Genomic DNA, 19,614 nt, shown 5'->3' with positions numbered 1-19,614 from the left:
TTTTAATACTCACGAAAAACAAAACACTAGTCTGCCACATGGTGACGCCAAACCCACCTGTGGCTGGCGTTTATTTCTAAAGTCGATGAATATTACTGAAAACTGTCACTAAGACTCCATTTATTTTTCTTAGCAGAATTAAACACAAAATGTATGAGATTTTGTTTTATCTCCTCTCCTTTTTAGTGCCATATTATATTAGTCAGAGGGGAAAATTTGTGTTTCGCAGTGAGTTTGATAGACAAGGAATTGTGCTTTTTTTTATAATTAAAAAAAAGTCATTTTCTGGACCGCTCAATATGGTCGCGGGGGGTGCTGGAGCCTATCCCAGCTAACTCCGGGCCTGAATTGGTGGCCAGCCGATCGCAGGGCACGAGGAGAGGGACAACCATTCACTCTTACACATACCTAGGGGCAATTTAGAGTGTCCAATCAGCCTACCATGCATGTTTTTGAAATGTGGGAGGAACCCATTGTACCCGGAGAAAAGCCACATATGCCCAGCGAAAACATGCAAACTCCACACAGGTGGACCGACCTGGATTTGAACCCAGGACCCCAAAGCTGTGAGGCTGACGCGCTAGCCCTAACCACTCAACCTGCCGGGCCGCCCTAAAAAAAATATTTTACTTAATAATTGTGCCAAGTTTCCAATATTTGTTATTCTACACAGAGCACCTCTGAATTTGATGCAGATCAAATTCTTTTATTGTTGATGTCTGTCACAATTGCATTTAATTTGCTGTTATTTTCAGTGTTAAAGAAACTTCCATTCCATAGAATCATCATTATTTCCCATTTAAAATAAGATTTAAATGTTATAGGTTTATTCTCAACACAGCTTCATTACCAGTAACAAAAGGTTGTGCAAACCTTTGCAACCACATTATCTCAGTTGTTTATTTTAACTTCCTCTCTCGGATAAGATTTTTTTTTATTATTATTTGAGTTTAAAATTTTATCCCGATATAATTTTTTTACAAAAATATGCATTTAAACAGGGTTGTGTAGACTTTTGAAAGATAATTTGAATGCAAAAAGTAGACAAATATGCATTATTTTCTAGTTTTTTTTTAAATGCTGTTTTCTAAATCAAATTTCAAATATCAGAACTTGTTTATTTTTGCCCCATTTGCTTTATACATTCTACTAAAACCCATATTTCTTCTTTTTACTCATTACTTTCCTTCAACTTCCACTGGTGGTTATGTAATAAATATATAGAGTGAGGTAAAGACATCCTAATAATGATTGTTAAATTGGGAAAAACTTCCAATTATTTATATATAATATAACTGATTAAATCCATTTTTTTCCTATTGCAACATTTCCCACTGTTTTTCCCTCTGTAATCTGATTCCCAAGATCCTGTCAGTGAAACGATTCGATTATTGGCGATAAACTTAACGCTGCTGTGGCGCGGGTTCATATATTTGCCGCTTGTTGGGTAATTTGGTGGAGTTTAGATGAAATACGGTCTTTCCTCACTCTGTGAAGATGTCGCAGTCCACAGGACCACATATTGCCCCACATGACTCTGCGGGACATTTCAACAGACAGACACAGGTCACACAAGAAGTACTGTTAGGTGCTCAATATGTGATGGCCACTATGTAGTCTCACATGTTTCCTGCAGTGGCACGATAGAAATCATAGATAGAAACCAATAAACACAGAAGTGGGTGATTTACAAGAGGGAAATTATGATGCACTGACTTTTTTTTCAAAGTGTGTGACTTCAAATCAGAAATTTCTATCAGACAGACACACACAACAGATTTTTATGCATGAATGATTTACCGCAAGCCTATTTTCCTGCTTTTTTTTCGGATAAACTGCAATTTGCTAATTTTCAGTGAGTGGCATTCTTTCTATATTTCCATCGGATTACCAAAGATACTGCAAAATCTTTTTCCATCTCGGAATATAAAGTTTTGAGAAAAAAATAATGGGATAAGCAATTGTCTTGGGCAGATATTTATCTAAAAAAAAAGGTGTCAGTCTAGCTTCCCCCAACCCCCTCTTTTTTCATCTCCTATCTCTACCTCCCTTGACTACCATCACAGCCACAGGAAGGCCCTGGCAGCCCAAAAACACTGATACTATCTCTACGCTCCCTCATCTCCATTCTCCGCTGTGTTGAAATCTTACCCATCTCACAAAGGGAAACCGCGAGTGAACAACGGTCCACGACATGACGTCCGTTTCTGCGGCTAGACAACTTTTGGTAAATGATGTGGCAGGTGGATGCCATGTTCCCTGATGTAAGATACGATACATAATGTACACAATCATGGAAAATACATTCGGTTGCATCATTCCATTGTCCGTATCACAACTAATTTGTCTCCTTAGTGCATATAGAGGGATGTCCAAACTGAAAAAGCACTATACAATCGATAATCTAGATCTCTAGATACGTAGATATCTAGGTTGATACCGATAGATAGACAATTAAAATTCCAATAACCATGAATTTTAAAAAAAACAGTTAGAACTAACTTCCCATTAGAAAGGATACAGTCACAAATAGCCAATAAATGATACACATTTACTGTTTTTAAGTTGGCTGGGTGTAAGTAGTCATTCATTCATCCATTTTCCTGACTGCTTATTCTCACAAGGATTGCGGGGGGTGCTGGAGGCTATCCCAGCTATCTGTCTGACTTATTGGCCAGCCAATCGCAGGACAGAAGGAGATTGACAACCAACTCATACTTGGGGACAATTTAGAGTGTTCAATCAGCCTACCATGCATGTTTTTGGAATGTGGGAGGAAACCGGAGTACCTGGAGAAAATCCACGTAAGCCTGGAAAAAACATGCAAAGAAGTGTTAACCACTTTCCACCGGGCCACCGGCATTTAACTATGAACAGTTTTCTTTTGCCAAGTATAAAAATGCCACATATTTTTGTCAAAAATAATGGGCGATCAAGTATTACAAAAATCCAAGGAATAAAAACATTTTAACAACAATAATGCTAAACATTTTAATAATGTAGTACTTCGGTGACAAGTGGCAATTGAAATGGAGCAATATTTAAAGGGTGATTGTTTCATTTAAAAAGGTACATTTGAAGCATTCTTTCATGTTCCAAAGTTTTAAATGATCTCAAATGTTTCAAATGTAGCCTCAAATTGTTGAAATTACCTGATCTTAATTTTAATTTATAACATTTTCACAGATTGTCCACCTAAGAAATAGGAAGAGAAAAAAAAATCATAATAAAAAGCTATATACTAACCAAGTATTTTTTACTTCTACTTCTCAAGGCATAAATTGGCATAATATAGGTCGCATTAGTAATAACAGTAATGCCAAAACAAATAACAATAGTGTAATATGTTATGCACAAGAATCAATCTAAACAGAAACTTTTATAATTTCCATCCCTTAATTTTTATACCCCCATGCTAACTATTAAGTATGATAAAGCTCGGTTTTGACATAAAAGTTAGCAGTGTGGAACTTTACTGCATCATAATTGCTATATTTTACCCCTTCAATAAATAAATAAGGGCTACAAAATATTAAAAAACCTTTTGGGATAATGTGAAATTACTTTTTTGACTGCTTTTCTGACTTAGGGTACCTTTTGTAAATGTACAATTGGGATCTGGTTCTTGCAGTGGTTCTCCTTGGGTTTAGAACAATGTCAAGTGCTTAACCAGATGTAAGGTTAATAGCAAAAGTGAATTAATTCAAAGCAATTTTCAGTTTTTTGGGAGGGGCGGTGGCTAATGCAACAGTATGTGGATGTTGTTTTGTAATTCCACAAAACAAAACAATTGTATCTTATTATTTTTGGAACACGCTGTCAAATAAAAGTGTTGTTGACTGAGGAGTTCAAAGATAGTACCTACTGGTAGTTCTGTAAGGTAGTTTTGCTCAGATAGTGGTGACCACCGTTGCGGCCTCTTCATTTCCCGGCAGATGTTGCTGAGACAATATATGTCTGAGAGTGTCCAGCTCCTGCGAGAGCTGCCCGATCTTCATCTGCAGCTTCTGGTTCTCCTCCTGCAGCTGCAAGGCCCTCTGTTGAGTCATCAGGATTCTCCTCCGGGCCTTGTCGCGACTTTTTCGTACGGCGATATTGTTCCTCTCGCGTCTCAGTCGGTATTCTGCGCTGTCCTTGCTAATGCTGCGCTTTGCCACTGGCCCACGCATGGTTGGCAAGAGGAAAGGAGGAGAGAAATCCTGAAGAGGAAGAGTTGCTTATTGGGTTTGGAATTTAATGGAACTGAATGTCTTTATTGTCATTATACTAGTGCAGGGACGGGAGGGGGATTGGGGGGCCGAACACGCGGCTGTCGAGCCTAAATGAATGTGGCTCATATTTTGAAAATACTAAATTATCATATTTTGTATATGCTGTGGCTCTTTGCCTTGTTTCATGTTTCTCTTATTTGATTTTTTTCCTCTTAAAACACACTCAAATTCATCAGGGCCCATTAAAAACATAATAAATCATATTTTTAAGAAATCATTTGGAAGATTGGATTTTTGTTTTTTAAGGGGAAGAAAGTGTTATGGTGAATAATATGGTTTTAATTGAGTGTTTTTGTATGTCTGTTTTGGCATTTTACTGACAAATGTGGCTCTTTGACTCTCACAGTTGAAAATGTTTAAAATCGTTGTACTGTACTAGTGCAATGGAATTGAAAGCTTCACCATAATTGGATAAGTAGTCATGAATAGATTTGTATACAATAAAAATAAAGTGAGATTTAAAAAAAGGGACTAACGTGGTTAGCAGAATGTGAGGTAGCTGTGGTGTTTTAGTGCAAGATAAAAATTTGCAGTGGTAAAACTGAAGTAAAAATCTGAGAACATTCCTTATCGATATGCATTTGTATGGCATTTTACATATACCAGTGCGATGACCAAACTTATAATTGAGTATAGATGAGGTGGAAAACTCGAGTTAGGAATGATGACGGCTCTTTGGGATGCTTCATTTTGCACATGCTTTTAAAATGGACAGTCTCTTACCTGCATACTGCCAGTCGGGTTTTGATGGTGGTTCCCAGAGTTTGTGGTGCCGCTGAGACAAGACGATGTGTACGGGAGGTACGGCAGGCTCATCATCTGCTCGTCTAGTCTGTCCTCGCCGCTCCCCCTCAAACCCTGAGACTGGCTGTACGATATCAGGTCCATAGAAACCAAGTTGGTCGAAGTAGCGGGACTTGAGGAGGTCGGGTTCAGTGTGGCGTGGGCCTGATTCGGGTAGGGATTCAGCCACTCCTGGATGACGGAGGACACCCTGGATTCACACATCTGCTGCGATTCAATGTAGTAACGTTAGTTCATTTTAAAAAAACAAAAAAAGACATCTGATTTAGCAGAAAACCCATATAAAGTACAAAATGGTCATTTTTATGTATATAGTGTGTGTTAGTGATCACATTTTAGAACTAAACATTGCATTGTTCAACACAAAAAAAGGAAAGTATTAGAATAACCCCAAAAATGTCATTATTGCAGTGTTCATGTAGTTGGTGTTCAATAGAAGCAATAATAATAATACAAATTGGGTTGTTTTCTTGGGATTTGATTAATCTGACTGCTCAACTGCCTGTTAAAAAAGAATTTTTCGATAATATACTACATCTTGCAAGTAAATCAATGCAATAGTGAGAATAGTGAGTATTAAAGCTTGATTTTAATTAACATGGGAATGTATATGAAAAAAGCTATTATGTTAATTGCAGTTTGTCACCGTTTCAAACTGCAGCACACTGAGAACTGTTTCAAACATTTAACTCTCTTCTCGCTCAGAAATCAATTTGATGTTATTAATTTTAAAATAATATGTAAATCCATGCATTTATATATATTTAAAAATCAAAATCCTTATTTGTACTGCAACTATTTATACTAATTTCGGGAGTTTGTAGCGAAGTTATATATGATAAAGTGACTTACCATGACTACTTTTTTTTCTCAAGCTTGCGGCTATGTCAGAATGTCATACAGGTTGACAGTTCGATGGTAAAAGGTTGGGGGGGACTCTCCGCCCCCAATAGGCAAAATCTTTCTTCTCTCCGCCTCTCTCTCTCTCCCTCCCTCTCTCTATCTCTCTCCCTCTCTCTCCTTCTCTCCCTCCCTCTCTCTATCTCTCTCCCTCTCTCTCCTTCTCTCCCTCCCTCTCTCTATCTCTCTCTCTCTCCCTACTCCCTCTCCCTCTCTCCTTCTCTCTCTCCCTTTATCTCTCTCCCTCCCTACTCTCTCTCCCTCTCCCCTTCTCTCTCTCCCTCCCTCTCTATCTCTCTCCCTCCCTCTCTCTATCTCTATCTCTCTCCCTCCTTCTCTCTCTCTCTCCTCTCTCTTCTCTCTCACTCTCTTTCTCTCTCACTGCTTCTCTCTCTCACTGCTTCTCTCTCTCTCATATACACAAAAAAAACAATTATGTCTGTGTATGTGTATATATGTATGTATATTTATTTACATATATACACGTATACACATGCACATATAAACAAATATACATATATACACATATACATATATATATACATATACATATATACACATATATATACATATATACGTATATATACACATATATACACATATATACATACATATACATATATATATATACACATATATATATACATATATACGTATATATACACATATATACATACATATATATATACATACATATATATATATACATACATATATATATATATATATATATATATATACACATATATACACATCATACATATAGAATGTGAGGCGACGCACTACTAACCACTATATATAAACACATACATACCTTCTTATTGTTAAAAATAAACTTTAAACCGTACAAAGTAAATGTCTAGCAACGTATGTATTTTGAAGGATTAATGCGTTGTCGAAATTTGATGATTTGCGACGGAACTAGTGATTTTTTTTCCCACTGCAGCTTCCGTATTGTCGTTTTAAAAAAATGGCTTCTCCCATCGACAACGTGAGTAAAAGCTTTTCTACATGCGCTGTGCTTTGCTTATCTTTTTTTTTCAATGTAATTTTGATTCATCTGATTGAAAGCCGCCATTTTAATCGGTAGAATCCGTGCAAATGATTGCAAGTGTTTATTTTGGTGTAAAAACTTTGGTTAGCTTAGATCGGCTATCTTAGCAATTTTTAGCTATCTAAGATAATGTCCTTACCTGTCTGCGTCGCTCAACGTGTACATTTCGACATATTTTGTCCTTTCAACACATAACCACTCGCCTTTCTTGCAGGATTTGATCGATCGGGATTTACCTAAAGTCATCCAAGCGCTTAACGATCTCACAGAGCAGGTAAATTTGTTTGTTGTTATCTTCTATCATTTGAATTAAAGCATGCCAGCAAATTCTGTTTGTATTCCCAATGAAAAACTCTTCAATAAGTATTCGGCTACGTATTCTAAGAACGTCCTGTATTTATGTAACTAAACTATTCTTTTAGGTGACCGAGATTACCAGTCACGTCCAAGAGCTGCTAAACAAAGTTAAAAATGGTGGATTTGATACTACAAAGGTGGGTAGAAAATTACTAATGAAATGGGTTGCCAGTCATTTGGATTGGTCGCCCATTGCAGCTAATCTTGCACAATGATTTTCAAACGTGAATGGAATATTTGTGCTTTTTTTTTCACCAAATGAAATGACATTTAAGGTTCTTTTGTAGCCTGATCTTTTGTGTTTTATCATACCGTGAAACAGGGCCTGTCATTTCTGGATCTTCGCTATCACTTGCTCCTCTTCTATCTTCAAGACCTCAGTCATCTGATCACCATCAAGACAGAAGGTGGAGAGATAAAGGAGAGCGAAGCATTATTCCGAATAGTGACAGTCAGAACGGTAAGTTTGCTTATAGACACTTATCATTTTAGTAGTATCTTACCTGCTGTCTTCATTATTTTAGATCCTTGAAAAGATGCGACCTCTTGACTACAAACTCAAGTACCAAATTGATAAACTAGTCCGCACAGCGGTCACTGGCGGTTTGGGTAAGAGTGTTAAGTGAAATTACTGCATTATTGAGTGATATTCCCGTGGTTAAAACTCTAGCTTTGTGTTTTCAGCTGAAAATGATCCCCTGCGACTTCGTCCGAACCCGGAGAATCTCATGAGCAAGGTATTCTCCCTTACATTCTACTTCAGAATATTTCAAATTATAATAGTACTTTCATTCTTGCTTGTTCTCAGCTGAGTGAGTCTGAAGATGAAGAGGAGCAAGCGCCAAAGAAAGTGGCTCCCTCTAGTGACAAGAAGTATATTCCTCCCAGGATTGCGGCAGTTTATTATGGTATTCCTAATTGCGTTTCCTACCATCGTTGGTTAGCACAAAGCTGTATTAAGGGCCACTCGCATAGAAAACGGCCTTTTGGAACTCTACGCAAGTGGGAAAAAGTGTCATTCTTTGCCCACTAGATGGAGACATGAAGGAAGCCGACAAGAAAAAGGCTCAGGTCGACCGCAAGAAACGTGCCGCGCTACGAAGTTCTGTGATCCAGGAGCTTCGGCAACAGTACAGCGATGCTCCGGAGGAAATTCGGGAAAGACGCGACTTCCAGAATGAGCGGGATAGCCGTGAGGAGCTACACAGGTGCGCTTGTTTGCTTGGGATACTTTTGCGGAACGGGTTAACTAACGTTTGGTTATTTCCCGTGTGGAATACTGCAGGAAACATTTTGAGGAATCAATGATGGTTCGACTGAATGTGCCGAAGCGGGAGAAGAACGCCAAAAAGCGAAAGATGATGTCCATGTCTGGTCAGCTGGGCAGCATCACCCACTTTGGGGATATTTCAGCCCTGACAGGAGGCGATGGTGGCCAGGTAAGGGGAAAAAATCAAATAATTACAAGCACATCAGCTCATTTCTGTGCTGCTGCAAAGAAGCCATTGAGGTTTACCAATCGGCTGCTTCTATGTGCTTTAGGATGCTGGCATCCATCGCACCAAGAAAAAGAAGATCATGAAGAAGAAAACTAAAAGAAAAGGTGGGGATATTTCCAAGAACTTTTCTGTTGAATGAAATGTCATTTTTTAATACCACTTTTGTTGTCTGCAGCCTTCAAGAAGCACAGATAGACCAGAGGGAGTCATCACTTCAAATTTAACATTTGTCTAAAGTTTTGCTTCAAAATGGTTGAATAAATGAATATAAATTGACAATTTTCCTGACTTTTCCTCTTTGCAAATGCTCTCAAACACCAATTCCCGGCAAAATGTCCATTAATTTGAATTTATAAACCATTTTTGCATAAATCTGGCATCCCTGAAAAAAAATAATTTCTTCCATAAACCAATTTGAGACTAAATATAAAATATTCCAGCATTATTAGCTAATGGCATCTTTTTCCAGCATAAAATTAGAATTTATATTAAATATCAATGTATTTCATTCCAAAAAAACCTTATCCAATAGCACAGGTCAAAAATGGGTAACTAATTGCAGTAGAATTGAGAGAGATATATATATATATATATATATATATATATATATATATATATATCTCAATTCTACTGCAATTAGTTACCCATTTTTGACCTGTGCTATTGGATTACACACACACACACAATCCCCCCCAAAAAAACCCTGTATAATTTCACACAAAAAAATGCCTTTAGCTGTTGTCAGTGTGAATTTCTACGGAATTTAAGTCACCGACAACATAATATTTTTACACAACATCTTTATTTTTCTTTTTTAATTACAGAACCACGGGTTAAAAAAAGCTAAAAAAAAAAATCCCCCAAAAACATCTTTTCCCCAAACCCCCGCATCTTTTATTTTCCTAAGAAAAAAAAAGGTCTACACACAACAGAATTCGCTCGCCTGATAACAGCCCACCCCATTTGTTAAATGAATCAACGCCACGAGCTGATCAACTTCCTTCTGACGAGCCGTGACTACACTGCACATCATCAGAAGCGGAGGGGGGGCCCCCAACTGTAACTCCGCAACCCCCACATGAACACAACAAAAAAAAGAAAAACGTCGCCAGGGTCTTCCTCACTCTTGGGGGGAGAAAAAAACTGCCTGCCTCTCAACTAGGTTGGCGATATATAAAAATCACGTGTGGGACTGGCGTCTTGTTTAGTGGCATTTGTACTGCAGTGTGCTGTCGTGCGAATTAGATTTGAATGTGAGTGTGTGTGCGATTTGAACTTGTGAAAAAAAAAAAGACTAAAAGCATCATCAGCGTTTGCTGTTATAGTAAATCCCCCCCGCGGCCGGCCTGTGGTCCCCCTGACCCCCTCCCCCCCACATGGATAGAATGGGGTGAGTGTGCATAGCGGGAGCAGAGAGAGAAAGAGATGCTGCAGAGACAGTGGGGGGCGGCGGCGCCACCTGGGGAGGGGTCGTCAGCCTCCACTGGTCCTGAAACCTGAAACGACAAGAAGTGGTCTAATATACAGAGAGAGGAGGGGGGTGAGAGGAAGGAAGAAGACACGGGAGGGGTGGGAGTCCAGATAAAATAAAAAAAACACTGACGTCTGCCAGCGGAATAAAACAATGGCCGTCTTGCAGGAGACCGGGCAAATGATGGCCACGCAGGGAAGAGCCCTCTCGCCTTTCAGAACATTTCGCACAAATACGGCTAATTTGACATTACAAGTGGGTTAGTCGCTAGCCAAAAAAGTCATGGGTGGTGAAAAAAAAAAAGGAAATTAAAAATTAAAAAAATGTCGTTGAGCTATAAAGGTGAGAAGAAACGGAAAGAGGGGGGAAAAGGGGGGTGATACAGCAAACAGACTTAAAACACATCGAGAACCTGGCTAGTTGAACATTTGAACAAGACAGAAGAGAAAAAACATGATCTTTTCTTGTCACGGAAACTGTGCCCACCCCTCATTTCATCTTTTTTTTTTTTGGTGGTGGTGGTGATGGTGGGTGAATGGGTGGGCTGTGGATGGTGTGGAAGCAGGATGTCACGGCCAGACCAAAGGAGACAAACCTGCAGCCTGAGATACCATCAGCATCATCATCATCATCCCCACACCCAAAGCAACAACAATAACAAAATAAAAAACTTGCCACCATACTTCTTGCACCAAAAAGGCCGCCATCGCATATCTTACCAGGGGGGGCCGCACCAACGTCCGCACACGCACGCTCACATACAATGCACACTGCAGACAGTCAGTCTCTCTGTCCAGAAGTGTTTTTTTTTTCCTTTTTTGGGGGCTTTTTTTTTTTGTTTCTCTCTTCTGGAACTCTTCTCTTTTGTTGGGGAAAGGGAGGGCTATTTTTGTGTGTGTGTGTGTATGTTGGTGTACATATGTTTGTGTTTTGGGAACAGAGAAGGGAGAGGGGGTTGATAGTAAAAAGGAAGGGAGGTGTTGGAGTGTTTAGTAAGGGCAATACCACGATGTTCGCCCTCGGCCCCTGGAAGAGAGAGAGAAAAAGAGGGTGAGTTTCTTTCTGGTTGGCTTGAGAAGGACACCAATTTCCTGGTGTGCTATTCAAATTGGCGTGTGTGTGTGTGTTGGTGGGTAAAAAGCACTTTAGAAGAAAAAAAAGTGTGTTTTGAAGACAGCTGGGACAGTGTTCAAAAATTGAAATCGACGTACGTGCTCGTGCTGTTGCGCTTTTGGCGACAGTGTTGCAAAACGAGTGAGCTTGTCGGAATGAACTCAAAAGTATTAAAGGACGAGTGTTTCATTTCGAACAGCTAGGTAAGTGAGTGAGTGTGTGGAGGAGGGCACACTGCCTCTTTTTCTCTCTCTAGCTTTTTTTTTGGTTTTCTTTTTAACACCCCTTGAAGAATGACCTTCAGTAAGATGCGACAGTTCTAAAAAAAAATCAAGAGCCAAGGCCTTTAGGATAATTTTTGATTCACCTAAAAAGAAACACAGGCAGACCCGACAGCTCACACACCTTCACTTACTCAAGAACCAACTCAAGCCCAACACAATTACAGAGGTCATCTTACACACACGCACACACACACAAGACAAAAACAACATTGGACTGATGTTGGAATCAGGCTGCAGTAATGAATCTTTGTCTCTGGGAGTGCACACATTAATAAAGGTCAGAAAGGGACGCCAAAAACGGCGTAGATGCTAACAATTCCGAGAACCCAGGTACAGGTTTAACGGTTTTTAGTTTAATTTGGCCCTTTAAATCTCTGTGCAACTTTTTAAATTTAATCTTAACCGTGTTTTGCTATGACAAAGCTGCTATGCTACGAGATTGTGGCCATAATCAGAATAAACCAAGTCAGTGAGTAATCTAATTTACTTATTAACAACTAACTTACAAGAAACTTGATTTCTTTGAAGCAGACCTTTACATACTTTTTAACGGACTGCTGAGGTGGATTACGCGGAAACATGGATGAGACATTTCAATACTCTCTCCAAAAAAAAGCTTTTTATAACTTCATTTTATCTTGGGTGGCACCCGACTCTAAATGACAATCCCTCAATCTTATATTTGAGACTTGTCCGGTCCTAAAAATGACCATCAACTTTGAGCACAGCTTCCAGGAACATGTAGATAAAATAAAAGGACAACCTAACTGTGAAAACTGATTAAGGTTACCCTGGTACAGACTAAGTACAGCTAAATTGTTGTACCACTTCCAAAAATGGATGCCACAAATTTAAGGGGATGAGGTATCAAGTCGCCCTTGCATTGGAACAAAAAGCATGTATCTGACCACCTAATGAGAGTATCTCATTAAGACTCCACAGTTACCAATGCGGAACTGCGACACTTTTGCTTTTGTCAGAGGGGGGAAAAACTAGTTTTTCCAACTAGTCTCCACAAGTAAACAATAGCCATTAGCAAAAGGTTAACTAATGAACTGGATTGATTTTAGCAGCATAAATATGCAGACTGATTGCAAACTACAAGCAAAGAGTTACTATTCAGGAGCTCATCAAAATGACCTACGGCTTTGACGACCCAAATACAGTAATTTAGGATGAAAGATCAGAGTAGTATTGTGCAAAAAGTCTTTCTAACCAAAATGCCCCATGCCATGCAATGAATTTCAGATGAAATGTGGCATTTCCAAGATGTGCAAATGAGTAAACATGGTGCTCTGCTTGTAATGATTAAGGATGTAAACGACCAATTTCATGAGGATACGATATCTTTTCAGATAATGACACGCACGATATGTGCAGAAATTACACCGTGATTCGATTTCAACTTGATTTAAATGCCTACAATAAGCACACATTTAACACTTAGTTTACCCTAAGCTGTTAAAAATGCAAAGTAATTTTGATATTGATATTTTGTTGCTGGAACAGTTCAGACATTTGTATGAAATCCATTCTAAAAAAAGAGGACGATGACTAATGTTTTACATTTCAATCAATTCGATTATTGATAAACCGGTGGATACATCAATCCAGACTGTTATGTCCTTTGTAGTAGTACAAAGTTGGCTAAAATGTACACTGCTTTTGAGGTTTGTGAGGCACTAAGAAATGCCGTATTAAGCAATATCTTTCAAAATTAATGTGCAAAGAATGGTGAAAACACCGGAACTGATTGAAAACTTGGCATCGTACGCAGCATAATGATAGACACCTCTGTTAAGCATTTATCCTCTTATTTTTACTAAACAATCCTTTGTTTTAAATGCACTCTTTTATTCATTTTTTTGCCATTTAATAATTGGCACCTCTAAAACTTCATAGGGAATAGATGTAATTGAAATATGTATCAGTTCAAAAATAGTTAAAATTGATCAGATTATCTTTTTCATGAGTATATAAATGAACGCCTAACGGACTCCAAATTTCTGATGAGAACTTTGGTGGCAGGCAACGTTCGTCTGAGATGTTTAGTTTGTGCAAATTAATCAAAAAATAGTCTTAAGGTTCCTGAAAATTGAAACGCAAGGCGTATATCCTCGAGACGAGTGGATTTAAGGCCATCTTTAAACTTGATTTCATTAGCCAATAGAGGTGTCATGATGCATGAATAAAGTTTAACGCCATGTGGGATATGAGAAAATGTATAGCTGCTCACAGAGAGGATACCAGTCTGCCCAGCCAATTTATGAGCAAAACAGGTGAAGATGATATACATGCGGGGTACGGTGTCCTCCCATTGCATCCACTAACCTGAAGGCCCGTCCTCTACCTCTGGTTGGTGTATAGCCGCTGTAGTAGCGAGCGCGTGATGAAAAGTTTCCTCCCCCCCGTGATCGAAATCTGGCCCGAGAAAAACCACGATCTGTGGTGCTGATGCCCGGTCTGTTTGTTCTCTTCGCACCAACCTAAAAATCGACACTTTAACAATTAATATCACGCCTTAGTGGGGGTCGACATTGCTCCTGCAAGACCTTACCTTTATCTGTCTTCCTCTAAAAAGAGACTCATCCAAAGCCATGGCTGTCCTTACAGACTCCTTGTCTGCAAACTCTATATAAGCAAACCTATAAAAGAAAAGCAATATGAGGGTGCGGCAAATACCCCAAAGAAAAAGATATAACAGTAGTAAAACACTGTTAACGTCAATCTAATAGGTGACTGATACGTTACCCTTTGGGATGCCCCGTGTATTTGTCGCACAGAATGGTGACTCTATTTACAGAACCACAGCCATGAAAGTGTGCCTCAAGCTCCTCTGCAGTCGCGCCATAATCCACCTTAAGTGACAAATGAATTGAGAAATGTTCCAATTAGAAAGCAAAAAGAGATTTCTTTACTTGCATAATAAAGCACTGGATCACCATTTGTTTTCATACTAAGAATTGAGATACTACAATCAGATGTCATCAAAGTGCCTCCAAAGGAAGTGGTGTGCTAGGATATACTCCACTGAATGTTGAAAGTAGGCTTTCATAAGGGTCTTTGTGAGCAATGGTAGCCACAACAAACCTCGTTTTTTTTTTGTGAATGGGCATGGTGAAGAGGAGCTACTCACATTTCCGACATATATAGATCTGCCATCAGCCTCCATTTTTTCTTCAAACGACATGATGACTGGGCCGACTGGAAAAGACAGTACAAACAAATTATAACCTGGGACACCAGAGTGATTGTTCCATAATAAGCTAAACATACCACAGGGGAATCTGGGAAATCCAATTGAACTTTAAAAAATACACTTAGTGAACGAAGGCAAAACTTGTTAAAATGAACAATGTACAATTGACGTTGTATTCAAGCAGATAGTTGCTTTCTAGTCTGATTATTTTCCCTTATTTGCTTACCATGAGAAGGCCACCAATCCACGTTAACCCACAGTATTGGTTTGCGAAGGAATAATAAAAAAATAAATAAAAAACTTTTCTCTCAAAAAGGTTTTTTGGGGCCTTCTGTCCTTTTAATGGCAAAATCAAGTGCATTTCCAAACTATCCACAAAAATCGCTTTGCACTCCAACATTGAATTCAAAAAGACAGTTGCTTTCTGGTAACGTCTTTCTCCTGTTTGGCTCGGTGTTCAAATCGCTAATAAGTGATTGAGGCACTTGAGGCTGTCCAGACTGGACGATGAAATCAATGAATTAATTAGGCAAGACAATCCTGCTTGCAGGGCTAAACAATCAGACCCTCTGAAATGAAGTGCTGTAGTTATTCTGTGTAATGTCCTTAGTTATGTACTAAATGCATGATTTCAAAAATCTCAAGGGCGCTTCCAAATGAAGGGAAATTTTACCTGGAGGGGGGCTTAGATTCATTTGTTTCTCCACCTCATTCTGCAGTTCCTTCAGTTTCTCTGCCTCTTCCTCCATCTCTCTCACCCGGGCTTTGATAGCTTCCAGCTCCTGAAGCACATGCACAAGTGTTAGCAGTGCCTATCAATGTGTGTTAAAATGACAAGATGTCACCAAACCGGTTGACTGCAAAAGACAGTCAAGCCTTGCAAGGAATTTCATTTATAGGTTGGTTGTTTTACAAGACATTGTCAAAAGCCATTTATGGCTGAGAAAATGACACATTCTCTCAGCCGTAAAAAAATATAATTTTTGTGCCTGTGGTCCGCTACCACAATGTTATGTTTTTCCTCCAAACACGCGTGTACATTCGCAATGATACACAGTCGATTGGTCGGCGGTCTTTTGGTCGCCCGGAAGGTAAGTGATAATTACCATTTAAATCGTTGCTCAAATTCCCTAAATACAAACTGCAAATTACTATTTAGTCATACTTAATGCCCTAGTAATTATTAGGCTTAAGAAAAGCTCAAAATTTCCCGGACTTTTATTGTTTTGTTGGAGAACTTGTTAAGACCCTGACTGACGTAGCTTCTTAAAGGGACAACGCATGTACATACAAACGTATACACTCACACATCGGCTCAGTGAAAGTGCTTGTGGCCATTGTTGCCTTTTATTGATGCGTAGACCGTGTTGTTTTACCTTGTTTTATCGTCGGTCTTTTGGTCGCCCGTTGTCGCAGTCGGGGCGACCAAAAGACCGCGACCAATCGACCGCACACGATTCGCAACACTCTTCTCACAACCCAAATGGTCATGACTGTGTCAGTCAATCCACAGTGAAGGGTCTGAAAATTTGAAAAACAATTTTTGATATGTACTTCGATCCAGGCGCTTACAACCCACGGTCAGCACTGATAAGAGAGTACAGGTGGAAAAATCAATAGAATTATTGATTCAAAAAGATTGCATAGTGAGAACCTCACGTGCATTTGCCTCTTTACAGACAAACAGTGGTAACAGCTGCCTCCTAAAACTCTAGAAGGTGGGGAACATATGGCCTGTGAACCATTTGACCGACCATGTGGTTTTGAGAAACAAAAGCACTTGCCAAGACTAAAATTCTTTGGTGCGGTGCAACTACCTTTGACCTAATTTTAACATAGTCCCTAAAAAACTGTGTTAATTTGCCACTCTCCTCCACTATCGCTCTTGGTGAGCACAATAGTCACATGACATGTCTCTATGACATGTTGCAAGCTCACAGTTACACTTAAAAAAAACTTGAGGGTCATAGACGTCACCTCGAGATCAACATTGGGCCTAAAATAAATCTCATTGCCAATGTTTTTGCCTCTTGAACACCGTAGTGTTATGCAACTTGTGCCATGACTGACCTGCCAGTTATCTGTACTGTAGTTTTGACATGAGCTACCAAAATGAGATAAAAGCTAAATTTAAATCACTATGCTTCACGTTATATGGGCGGAACTAGATTAAAAGAGTAATCATATGCCACGCTTGACAGTTATTGAAAGGTTATGACCCAAACGCCCCGAGTTTAAACAATGGGTGTAACAGCGACCACAACAAATAATATCAAACAGTATGTGTATTAAAGAGTTATAATTCTGCCTCATTGTCGTCTTTAAAACTAAGAAGTCACAGTAGTAGCAACAGCCCGTTAAACTAATTCAATCATCTTCCGTGGTGCTAATCCCCATGAGGGTTGCGGGGGTGCTGAAGCAAACAATGGGCCAATGTGCCTTGATTTTTTGAGCATGTTATGAGGATATAATTGAGGGAAAGTTTATCTCATTGAATAAAAAACAGGCTTTTGATGATCAGAAAGTGATTTCGCATGTGTTCAAACTGTTAGGGAAAGATATTGTGCTCCTATATACACTAATGTTGATAAGAGATGATTATTGTTGTGTATCTGTAAAATGCTCACACCGGTATAATGGATAAAAATTACATTTCACGCTGGGATAACACAGATGGTAAAAGTCCCCCGCGTGAGCGTGGACCATGCTGAATGGTGCAATGCAGTGGGAGCCATTCGAATTCCATTCAAGGCAACTCTTCCACACACACTGAAACCAGGCCATAAATCAAATACAATAAGTCATTGTAAACGTGTGTGTAACAATGACTTACGGTATGTCATCGCCTGCCAGTTTAAAAAATGGCAGGCAAATTGATTCCAAGCATCTGAACGTAAACGAGAGCATTGAGAGGAGCAGACGGACACGCCTTAAAGACCGACGTATTGCTAGTACCGGGATCCACGTGATTTACAAACCAAAAAAACAACAATGAAAATATTCTTTTTATAGTCCAAACGAAAGCCGGTGAGCATTTAGAAGACAAGACGGTCACCACGCAGCGGGTCTGCCATTTCCACCTAAGAGTCGAGCTTTGCGTGACCAAAATCAATTTGATCAGTGTTATATCAATCTGTGTCACGCGGTTTGTCTCGACAATGACCGTTTTATCTCCTCGACCGATTTCGAGTACTGTATAATGTGTTACGATGTCTAAGGTAAGCTAGCTTTAGCCGTTCATCACTAGGTCATTTTCCCGTCCCGACCCGGATGCTTGACATGCCGCAGCGAGAACGCTTTGGAGTGGAAAGGGGACACAAAAACGTGCCATTACCGTAAGATAAGGCGGTCTCGCGAGCAAGACGACTGGTACGGCGATGTACAGAGGCTGCAGCGTCCAAACCCTGGCCCCCGATTAGCTCATGCAGCCCAATGTTGCATCTTTGCGGCGATTTGTATTCGGAGGCTCGGTGTCGCTGCCTGGCGCAGAAACTAGCACCCCTCTTGCGCCAAGATGGCTGCCGATATCGCGCATGTCACCACCCAATTCTACTGCACTGCGCGAACCGTAATGGCGGCTAATACCAAACTGGCCGTCGGGGATAGCAATGCGGACGACATGTGACACGAGCCTTTGTGAGGAGTAGATAGAAACCGGTATTCGCGTAGAAACGTAATCATAGTGTTTCACAATGGCTAGAATTTCGCCATTTACATGCAGGAGTATTCACGTCCGCATACGCCACTGAAACAATGCCCTTCACTTACGGGGTCTTCAATGGCCGCTTCTCCCTCTTCTAAGCCCGGCTCCTCGTCGCCCACGACCGGGTCTTCCAGCTCCGCGTGCCCAGGGTCGGAATCTAGTAGCGATTCATCCGCCAACCCGTTGCCGAACTCCGCCATGGCCCCGTCGCAAATGTAACGATGCGCCTCGTGGCCAAACCAAACTAGCAGGCCCCTACTCACACACAAGGGGGGAGTGAGTGGGGCGGCCAAGAGGGGGGGAAAAAGGCGGAAAACGCCGCTTAGTAAAGTTAAAAGCTGAAATAAAAAGGCTTACGACTCGACCCACGTTGAATTGTATACAATCGTAAAACAAGTTCCGGTGTTTGAACCCCGACCTTCAAATAATCGCCCTAATTCCAGTTAGAGTCGAGTTGAATGAATTAACTCTTTGAAAAAAAAAACGGGCGAAGACTTGAGATCAGCGGCGTTCCCTCTGTTCAGAAATGGAGGTCGGGGGCGGAGCCAATGCTACTGCGGACGTATAAAACAATCCCATTTGCTATTGGACGAATGGGGTCAGCCTCTTTATTTCTCAAGATATTTCTATTGGATGCTAGATCAGCCTTTTCCGGGTCCCCAAATCAAATGTTTGATTGTGATTGGATCAAAGATAAGCGTGTCAAATTACAACACAATTGCGAGTACCAACGTAAAATTAGTACATAAAAGGTTACATGAATGTTTATTTATTTTGAGCAACTGTGGTGTGAACAACAAAAGTGACTCGCTATGTCGACCCCAAATGACAATAAAAAAAATAATGTGGCCTAAAAATACTTGTTAATAAATAAATAAACTAAGGGTAAAACTAATAAATAAAAAACAAAATGCGCTAGATTCATTCATTTATTGACTAGCACCAGATTTCTGCTTGGA

At 39.9% G+C, this 19,614-nt stretch overlaps 3 protein-coding genes across 12 annotated transcripts; 1 reads left to right on the top strand and 2 right to left on the bottom strand.

The window, feature by feature from the left end:
• Positions 1–1,873: 1,873 nt before the first annotated feature.
• cebp1 (CCAAT/enhancer binding protein (C/EBP) 1) lies at positions 1,874–9,356 on the bottom strand. 7 transcript variants are annotated; one of them, XM_077624858.1, is made up of 4 exons: positions 5,928–5,978; positions 4,995–5,282; positions 3,866–4,199; positions 1,874–2,810 (listed from the first exon to the last, which is right to left on the bottom strand). In XM_077624858.1, the coding sequence occupies exons 1-3, from the start codon at positions 5,928–5,930 to the stop codon at positions 3,891–3,893; spliced, it is 600 nt and encodes a 199-aa protein (XP_077480984.1). In that variant the 5' UTR covers positions 5,931–5,978; the 3' UTR covers positions 1,874–2,810; positions 3,866–3,890. The 7 variants fall into 7 exon arrangements, with proteins under 7 accessions (XP_077480984.1, XP_077480989.1, XP_077480988.1 ...); XM_077624863.1 differs by lacking the exons at positions 1,874–2,810; positions 5,928–5,978 and adding an exon at positions 7,890–9,356 and having other exon boundaries at positions 3,062–4,199; positions 4,995–5,246; XM_077624862.1 differs by lacking the exons at positions 1,874–2,810; positions 5,928–5,978 and adding an exon at positions 7,699–7,866 and having other exon boundaries at positions 3,062–4,199.
• Positions 6,850–9,164, top strand: ngdn (neuroguidin, EIF4E binding protein). Of its 2 annotated transcripts, none has more exons than XM_077624854.1 (11): positions 6,850–6,966; positions 7,244–7,303; positions 7,452–7,523; positions 7,709–7,846; positions 7,911–7,995; positions 8,071–8,123; positions 8,195–8,294; positions 8,420–8,594; positions 8,672–8,825; positions 8,929–8,989; positions 9,061–9,164. In XM_077624854.1, the coding sequence occupies exons 1-11, from the start codon at positions 6,946–6,948 to the stop codon at positions 9,078–9,080; spliced, it is 939 nt and encodes a 312-aa protein (XP_077480980.1). In that variant the 5' UTR covers positions 6,850–6,945; the 3' UTR covers positions 9,081–9,164. The 2 variants fall into 2 exon arrangements, with proteins under 2 accessions (XP_077480980.1, XP_077480981.1); XM_077624855.1 differs by lacking the exon at positions 6,850–6,966 and adding an exon at positions 7,062–7,082.
• A 312-nt stretch (positions 9,357–9,668) lies between the features above and the next one.
• On the bottom strand, positions 9,669–19,197 carry pabpn1 (poly(A) binding protein, nuclear 1). Of its 3 annotated transcripts, XM_077624314.1 has the most exons (8): positions 19,025–19,197; positions 18,721–18,910; positions 15,626–15,734; positions 14,890–14,957; positions 14,505–14,611; positions 14,311–14,398; positions 14,085–14,239; positions 9,669–10,381 (listed from the first exon to the last, which is right to left on the bottom strand). In XM_077624314.1, exons 2-8 carry the CDS (start codon positions 18,853–18,855, stop codon positions 10,192–10,194), a joined length of 852 nt encoding a protein of 283 aa, XP_077480440.1. In that variant the 5' UTR covers positions 18,856–18,910; positions 19,025–19,197; the 3' UTR covers positions 9,669–10,191. The 3 variants fall into 3 exon arrangements, with proteins under 3 accessions (XP_077480440.1, XP_077480442.1, XP_077480441.1); XM_077624316.1 differs by lacking the exons at positions 18,721–18,910; positions 19,025–19,197 and adding an exon at positions 18,287–18,475; XM_077624315.1 differs by lacking the exon at positions 9,669–10,381 and adding an exon at positions 10,497–11,382 and having other exon boundaries at positions 18,721–19,197.
• Between the last annotated feature and the right edge of the window lie 417 nt (positions 19,198–19,614).

Source organism: Stigmatopora argus, chromosome 17, assembly GCF_051989625.1.
Source record: "Stigmatopora argus isolate UIUO_Sarg chromosome 17, RoL_Sarg_1.0, whole genome shotgun sequence".
NCBI classification, from domain to species: Eukaryota; Metazoa; Chordata; class Actinopteri; order Syngnathiformes; family Syngnathidae; genus Stigmatopora; species Stigmatopora argus.
Note: the sequence above shows the minus strand (reverse complement) of the source record. Positions and strands in the feature narration are given on the sequence as shown.

Coding starts and splice junctions, on each gene's coding strand:
- pabpn1 (XM_077624314.1), bottom strand. CDS start 18,855: ATGGCGGAGTTCGGCAACGGGTTGGCGGATGAATCGCTACTAGATTCC. Junction 14,958..15,625: donor GAATCTAAGCCCCCCTCCAG/GTAAAATTTCCC, acceptor TGTCTTTTCCAG/TCGGCCCAGTCATCATGTCG. Junction 14,399..14,504: donor TACACGGGGCATCCCAAAGG/GTAACGTATCAG, acceptor TTTCTTTTATAG/GTTTGCTTATATAGAGTTTG.
- ngdn (XM_077624854.1), top strand. CDS start 6,946: ATGGCTTCTCCCATCGACAAC. Junction 7,996..8,070: donor AGCGGTCACTGGCGGTTTGG/GTAAGAGTGTTA, acceptor TTGTGTTTTCAG/CTGAAAATGATCCCCTGCGA. Junction 8,826..8,928: donor CAGGAGGCGATGGTGGCCAG/GTAAGGGGAAAA, acceptor TATGTGCTTTAG/GATGCTGGCATCCATCGCAC.
- cebp1 (XM_077624858.1), bottom strand. Junction 4,200..4,994: donor ACCCGACTGGCAGTATGCAG/GTAAGAGACTGT, acceptor CTTCCTCTTCAG/GATTTCTCTCCTCCTTTCCT.